This window comes from Pygoscelis adeliae, unplaced genomic scaffold, assembly GCF_000699105.1.
Source record: "Pygoscelis adeliae isolate BGI_AS28 unplaced genomic scaffold, ASM69910v1 Scaffold199, whole genome shotgun sequence".
NCBI lineage: Eukaryota > Metazoa > Chordata > Aves > Sphenisciformes > Spheniscidae > Pygoscelis > Pygoscelis adeliae.
Window position 1 is genome coordinate 1453913 of NW_008825495.1, and position 8221 is coordinate 1462133.

Here is an 8221-nt window from a genome sequence, read left to right on the forward strand (position 1 = left end):
CGGGGCGGTGTGAGGGTGAGTGAGCGGCTGTGTGGTGCTCGGTTGCCGGCTGAGGTCAAACCACAACAGAGGGTTTAAATGAATCCAGTAACTGGTATGTGAATAGTCTCTTGGATAGAAGGATGTTAAGCAGAGGGAAGGGGAAAATTAATATGAGGCTCATAAACTTTGACTCTCAGAAATTGCATTTGTGACTTTTTTGTTTGTTCTTGCATTTTCACTGACAGCAGATATACATTTTTCTTTCTTCTTCTGCGTCTCTTTTTTTAAATCAGATCACAGGCATGACTCGTCAGGAAGCTTTAGAAGCTATTACCCAGCAGGCCAAAAATAAAGGAATAGGTGGAGACCTAACGAGTGACAAATTAAGAGACTGGTTAATATCTCGACAGCGGTACTGGGGAACACCTATTCCTATCATTCACTGCCAGACATGTGGCACTGTCCCTGTACCTTATGAAGACTTACCTGTGGTGTTGCCCAGTGTAACCACCTTCACGGGAAAGGGAGCCTCACCTTTAGAAACTGCTTCAGAATGGGTGAACTGTTCCTGTCCGAGGTAAGCCAATGCTGCATTTACTGCAGACTGGGAGAGATCGCTTTGTACCTGCCTGTTTCTTGTGCTCTTTCCGTAAGTGTTGACAGCTGACCACTCTGAGCCAGGATACTACTCCAGAATGATGTTTAGTCTGACCCAGCATAGGGGTTTTTTTCTTATGTACTCTGTAAAACTCCTATTTTGCAACACAGACACCCACTGCTATTTTTTCATAAACAAGCTGAAGCAAAGCTCACTGTTTTTAACTTGGAGGAAAGAAAAAAGGGAAAAAAGAATTATTTTCTCCCTGCCCTCCATTTCTTAACAGTATTTCTCACTTCATTTACGACAAGAATTTCCATTATCTTTCACCAGCAGAGTTCATATAAAGCTTATAATGATTATTTGATTATTTCATTTGTTAAGGAAACTAACATTGTGCTCATTTGCTTAGCAATAGTCCAACAATAAAGTGTTTCCTCAGCTATATAATTCTTTATCATAAAGAATCACATTCACTGTATATTAGAGATGACAGCATGTAATTCATATTGAAGGAGACAGTAAGTATATGCATCTTGTCAGTGTTGTAATCCTTATTGTTTGTAGTCCAGCTGTTTAAGAAATAAAATAGCCTAAATTAAGTACTGAGAGAGATGTCATGAAAATCAGTTGTCTAATCTTGAGGGCTGCTTAGATACCCTGTACATTGGAGTTTGCCTACAGGTTCTGCAGAAGAACTGGTAGAACATGAGTTACCCCAGAGAAGTTTTTCATCAGCAGTGCAATGCAATGCTGCTGCTAACAGGCTGAGCAAACGGGAACTATGTTATCAGGCTGCCAGGCAGGGGAATCAGACATAGAAATGGCATTAGGGCTCTCATTGATAACCCAGCAGTTTCATAACACATCACTGTATTTTAACATTTGCAGTGTGGTTTTCGTTTCTAATTAGGTAGCTTACGCACAGCAGTTCTGTGGTTCTCTGGGAACATGTATTTTGACCTTTGTTGATAACATGTATTTTATGTAAAACACACATTTACTTCCATGTTTCTGCATAGAAAATTTCTTCTCAGATATGCCTATTTAAATTACATATAGTTAGTGTATTTTAAAGTGTGGCTTCCAGGGAAGCCTTACTAAATAAGATCCACAGGTTTAGTAAAATCCCTAGAAATACCTTGGTCTACAATTCATAATTTCAATTGAAAAATTTTCCTGATGTTACAGAAAGTCATTGTGCACTCCTGGCTTCCTCCTGACCTTAATTCAAAAATGATTTTGTTGTTTACCAGGCAACAAGGTACTTTTGATGTATAGCAAATCCTTATGGTTTCTGGATAGTTACTGTGGCTGCCCTACTTAGAAGTTAATCAGGGGCATTTGTTTAGTCAGAAATAAAGGCGTACAGGATTAGTTTCTTAGTCTAAAATGTGGTAGTTTGCTGAAATTAACTTTTTTTTTTAATTCTCACCTTTATTTGGCTTCTTAATTCTCACTTGTTTGACAGCGATCTTCAGTTTTGCTCATCCATATGTCTGCTACAGTTTCAAATCCTTTGAGCTATTGCCTTTGTGTGTGCAGTCTTCCTTGGTTTTCCTTGCTCTGAGAAATTACGTCATCCCTTCCTTTAGTCCTTCTCTCCAGTAATAGTTTTTTTTTTCAGTAGTTGCATTTAATATCTAGAATTATTAAGGAAAGTAAGATGGAAAGATGCAAAAGTCTGTGAGTATTTGAGTGACAATAATGTAAGCAGTCATAAATGGGAGGAGATGCACAAGTTATTCATTGTTATACAAGTCCAGGTAATTGTGTTAGTTGTCTGAAGATCATCTAATGAGATTACAGTATTGTCCCTGTTGTATAAATTTTGAAAGATGCCCATGCTGTCTGTGCCTTAGTGAGCCATGTCCATTTAGAGAACAGGCAACATCAGAGGCACGAAGCAGATATAATTATGGTTCAATGACTGTAAAGTATTCTTGCTTTTGACTGAAAAGTCATTCTGTTTCAATATAATACAGTATTATTTTACATTGGCCAAGTCTCTGCTTATATGTACAATTTAATAAAATGGTTTTTCTATATTGAAAAGCAGTTAGAAGTAAAATTTCTTTACTACATTACTTCCATTGAAAGAAAAACTCACTGGTAGAGAAGGACCAGGGGAAGAGACAGAGAGAAGGAAAATGTTAATTGGTGATACTCTCCTAAACTTGCCTCAGCAAGCCAAGCTGAAGTATCAGGCAGACAGGCAGATACATGTTGCAGTTCAGTTATCAAGCCTGATCACAGACTATGCAGTTGGAAAATATTCAATAGCCAGTGCCCATTTATTATGTATATTTATTACACATATACATACATTTAAATTTATATGCCTTTATAAATTGCATACAGTTGTTACATATAGCCAGTGGTATTTATGTGCAAGCTTATCACAGGTTGCAAAGTTTTATTTATATTAGAATAACCCCATTGTTTTAACAGTAAGAGTTTTAAAGAGGGATTGTTTACAACAAGTGGAAGTTTATTAAATGTGATTATTGGCTTCTACAAACAAATAATTTATATTCAGGGAGAAAGTAGCAGAAAGTAACCTGAGCTACTAAAATCTGTTTTAAAACTGTTCCTCAGGGCTGCCAATATCACTCCTATCAAAAATTGATTTGCAGTAATCGCAAATTAAAATCGTGCTACAAGGTCTAGAAGAGATTTGCTACATCTCAGTGAAAGCTTAAATTAAACTAAGTTCATTTTTTCCACAGATGATAAGTGGAATCTGCAAAGACCTTTTTATACAGACAATCAGAGAGGCAACAACCTGCTCTGTCTGCTGAACGTTTATAAAATTATTTGTCCGCTGGTACCTAACGAGTGTGATATATATTGAGTTCCCATTAACTTTATGGCAAAGTACGCTTGTCTGTGCTTTAAGACTTGCTTCATTTCTTTTAAAATGGCAATTATAAAAAATTCCAGAAGCATACGATGGAGAGGGCTGTCTGGTGCAGTGTCTTCTGCTATTGCTGGATGCTGTCGCTGTTCAGCCTTCTTTTTGGTTTGCATTTTGTTTGGTTTGGGAGGGAGAAGGAAGGAGAGTGGGCCCTGTTACTTCTGTTGGGCTTCTTCTGAACATATCATTCCTCAGACCGTTCAGACCTGTTCAGTTTTCAATCTAAATGTCTTCATGGCCACTCTGTACATACACAGTTGTTTTTTTCCAAGCTTGTCACTTACCTAAAAATAGCTTTTCTCCTTCTCTCTTGCTCAGGTGTAAGACAGCAGCACGGCGGGAAATCGATACCATGGATACATTTGTTGATTCCGCCTGGTACTACCTGAGGTACACTGACCCTCACAACACGGACAGGTGAGGGCTGCAGCCATCGGGTGGGCCAGCCCGCTTCTCAGCATAGAAGGGAGGGAAGAGGCCAGACACTCTGGTGCTTCTAGCTTCTAACTGCCTTTGCAGCAGGCGGAGTAAACCCCCGGGCTGCCCTGATTTGTGCCCACGCTCTGGCCTGAGCGCAGCGCAGGGTAGACTAGGAATTGCACTAAAAATGCGGCATTTGGTTGCTCCCGTGCCAGGAGATCTGCAAGAGCAGGGTGTGTAGACACAACTATGTAAGCACCGGAGCTACGAGGCAAGGGGCAGAAGTTTGTGTGAAAGGGCATTATGGGGCAGGGCACAGAGGAAACGTTCAGCTAAGGAGCTGAAGATAGTCCTTAGTGGAGGACGCCATCAAGAATGACAGCCTACCATGACTCTCTCTGAGGCTGTGGTAAGTTGCATGGAGCGTACCCTCCCTGGCAATACACTGAGTATTTCAGTGTGTGGACAGGCAGTGCTTTTCCACCGGTAAGAAGAGGAATAGCCCGGTGTAACATCCAGCTGCCAAGAACGGCACCCTCATTTCTCTCCTCTTGAATCCTGGTAACTCTTGCTACTTCCTCGTGCGCAGACCTAAAGTGAAGTGGCATCGCAGCAAGCTCCTGCTGTGTTGGCACTTCGACTATATGCATAATTAATGAAAGGAGATTTTTCATGTGCTCTGTATTAGTGGCTGCAGCATGGAGAGTGTGGTGTGGGAAGATAGATGTCGTTATTTAGCTGTTTTTCTGCTTCATAGTCTGCTTGTAGAAGCACTGCTGATCGCACTGTTTTTTCCAAAGAGGAATTAGTGGAACAGCTGTACTATGTAGTCTGAGAGAGAGAGAGAGAGTTGCATTTTTTAGATATTACATGTAGGGCTCTTGGGGGATTTATTTATTTGTTGTCCAGAGAAGTGTCTGGGTACATACTACATACCAAGTGATTTAGTATAGCTGGGCCAATTACGGTTTTTTTTTTATATTGGCAGCACCAGTTTAGTTAAACTGAAGAAATATCTTCTGTGAACACTTTTATTTCACATCATTTTTAATTATTTGCTAGTGATACTGTGAATTTAATATTATTGTTACGCAGACTGCTTCCTCTCCAGTGACAATTTAAAATATTTTTTTGTGCATGGACAAGAGGGACTTTTCCAGAAGTTGAAGATTAAATAGTCAGATATAATATCCAGCTGTCAAAGTAACATCTTAGTGTAGCTAAATCTGTTTTATATTGAAATAACATTTTTATGGACTTCTGTACTAGATCACTACCTCCATTTGATTTATTTATTTGGGTTTTTTTAGCTAAGCTGGGTATATGTAAACCCTTTATTTCCATAAATCATATTTCACAGGTCTAGAATTTGGGAGAATTACTCTGTTGATTTTGGAACCCTGTGACAAGTTAGTTTTGATTTGTTCCACTTAAAGGCATGAATCCCAGGTCTATGATTGGCTTTTGGGCTCCTATGTGAGGAAAAAAGTGTTGCTATTACAAAAATTACACATGGAATAATCAAACAAGCTAACAAAACAAGTAAATTTGTTAGAACGGGGCCATAAAGCATACATTAAAGAACAACATACATACAAATGGTATTTTGAAGGCAGGAGCCCATTATAGGAGACATAACAATATTTAATGAAGCAGTAAGCAATGCTAGGAAACCATGCAGGTGACCTCCAGCGACATAGTAAATATGCTCTAAATGACAAATTTACTGTGAATTCATAGAGCATCCTTCAGTTGGAGTACAATGACCCATCTGACTCTTGAAAATGTTTTGCAACCTTATAGTAAACTGCTTCGTTGCCCCCTAATGGCAACAATGCAAACCTCTGATTAAAAAAAAATTAACTGTTTTTAAGTGGGCATGTCTTTCACTGTAATATATTTGTATGTAAAAGCTGATAAATACTAAAAAATTTAAAGCTTAGCCACACGTTATTTATGAAAAAAATCATTTAAAGACCAAGCAAATATTTTCATCACTTTCTGAGGTAACGTATGTGAAATCTTAGTTGCTTCCCTAAAATATATGAAAGTAATATTTTTGTGGAACGGCTTTTCAGAGGCAATTAACATTTTGTCTATAATTTAATAAGCATACCACTTTTTAAAAATTAAAGAGATCAGATGGCAAAATAAGTTTTATTACACGTGTAGCTCTCAGTAAATAGTGGTGTCTCGTCAAGTATGATGAGCTACTTTAGTAGAGCTGATCTTTCTTTTCCATATTGTATTTTTTCTATAATTGTGTTTTTTCAGGCCCTTCAATAATGACTTAGCAGACTACTGGATGCCTGTGGATTTGTACATCGGAGGAAAGGAGCATGCAGTTATGCATTTATTCTATGCGAGGTTTTTCAGCCATTTTTGCCATGACCTAAAGATGACAAAACATAAGTAAGCCTTATATATTTCTATAAAAATCTTTCATATTTCATTTGACTAGCAAGAGTGTTAGTGGACATTGTTACAATGATAGAACATTACATTGAATAAGCCTGAATTTTCCTGCTTGTCAGTCTTGTCTAACTACTTGGTTTTTCACAGTCAGTTGCATTTTCTGTATGCATACATACATACATAGCATTTTTATTACATGAGTATTAACTGGCTCAGAGCAAGTGATAAAATGTTGCTGTAGATTTTCAGCCTGCAAAAGCTCGCATAAACTAGTAACTTCAGGCATTCTGAGTAATGCTGTTATTTCAAATTAGGTAACTTCATGCACAGTAATACCATTAATTTCAGTGGAACCATGCATATGTAGAAAAATAAGCACTCCTCTAATTCACTGCAGTATTGGATCTGAACAGTTCAAAACAGTTCTTGATAAGCAAAAGCAGTATATGTATCTGCTGTCAATTTATTTTTTATTTAATGACTTTTATATAATTACTTTTAACTACTCTTGTTGCTGTTGCTGCTATAGCCTAATTCATTATCCTCTGTTTTGGTTAGAGGTAAAGTTTGAGGCAGGAGGGTGCGTCATCTGATGTTCTATTCTTTGTCCTCTCAGGTTCCCAGCTTGACATCCCCACTTCCACTGAAGTTCTGCCCTTTTTTTACCCTAAAATGCCATCACGGGAACGCCTCAACAGGGAGGATACTAGTGTCAGAATAGTGAAGTACTGCCCCATGCTCTGTCCAGTTCTCCCATCAGCAGAGATATTTGAATAGATTGAGTCAAAATGCGTGATCCCATGAGAGCAACTGCTCAGTAATTTCTCAGCTGGCAACTTGTATGCATTCATTCTTTACTAGTATCCACTCTAAAAACTTGATGTAAAAGAGGAACATACATATACATGGCACTGAACTCTCTCAAATGCAGCAGTTTTGCTACACAACCAGAACTTAAGTAGCTGTGTGCCAGAAAAAGATGGACTGGTTAGTGGAGCCAGCAGAATATTTCCCTGAGTTATTTCATAATCATTTGATGAAAGCAGGCAATGCGTTTTCATCACTCATTCTTGCCTGCAAAATAGTTTGCAGTGAAAACTGTATTTGAGATTTTGGATGTGGATGATTTGTGTACCTGTGTTTCAACCTGTTGTCTCCAGCTTGCACAGCTGCAGCAGGAAGGTTGTTCCTTCTCTGAGGGAGTGGGCCTGTCGAAGCAGATTCTTTCTGTCATAGGCATTCCTTTAAGCAGAGAATTTCAGAGCTTTTCCTTGCAAGCAATTTCAGTTTTATCAGTTCTACAAAAGACTTCACAATCCTAATCTATCAGCCATCTAGTGGAGCTGTAACACACAGCAGCAAAATGTTCTTTTGCTAGTCAAATTCTTCCACCTCCCAAAACAACATTAACTATGGTGGCTGAAGTATTGTCACTGTAAACTGAGACCACAAGGAAGGGGAGGTTTGCTTGCAAAGTAAGCGGTCTACTCTGATTTGCAAGAAAATGAGGAGGTATGGAAAGAGGCCAGCTTGGCTGAAAAGGGACCTCCTGAGTGAGCTCAAGCACTAAAAGAAGTGCATGGAAAGGGGAAGTAAGGATGGGCTACCCCTGGAAGAATGTGGAAGCATTAACTGGGTAGGCAGCATAGAATTAGAAAAGGCCATAGCTCATCTAGAATTGAAACCTGTGAAGAACGTGAACGCAGTAAGAAGGGCCTCTGCAAATAGAATCAGAATCATAGAATAGTTTGGATTGGAAGGGACCTCTAAAGGTCACCTAGTCCAACACCCCTGCAATGAGCAGGGACATCTTCAACTAGATCAGGTTGCTCAGAGCCCCGTCCAACCTGACCTGGAATGTTTCCAGGGATGAGGCATCCACCACCTCT

The 8221-nt window shown here is 39.0% G+C and overlaps 1 protein-coding gene across 1 annotated transcript in view; it reads left to right on the plus strand.

Annotated features, from left to right (window-relative positions):
* Nucleotides 1-8221, plus strand: part of LARS2 (leucyl-tRNA synthetase 2, mitochondrial) — a 91744-nt gene that overhangs the window by 50983 nt on the left and 32540 nt on the right. The window contains exons 11-13 of the mRNA XM_009331322.1: nt 276-559; nt 3816-3914; nt 6192-6329. Of these exons, the coding sequence (XP_009329597.1) occupies nt 276-559; nt 3816-3914; nt 6192-6329 (521 nt within the window). The remainder of the gene's footprint in view (nt 1-275; nt 560-3815; nt 3915-6191; nt 6330-8221) is intronic.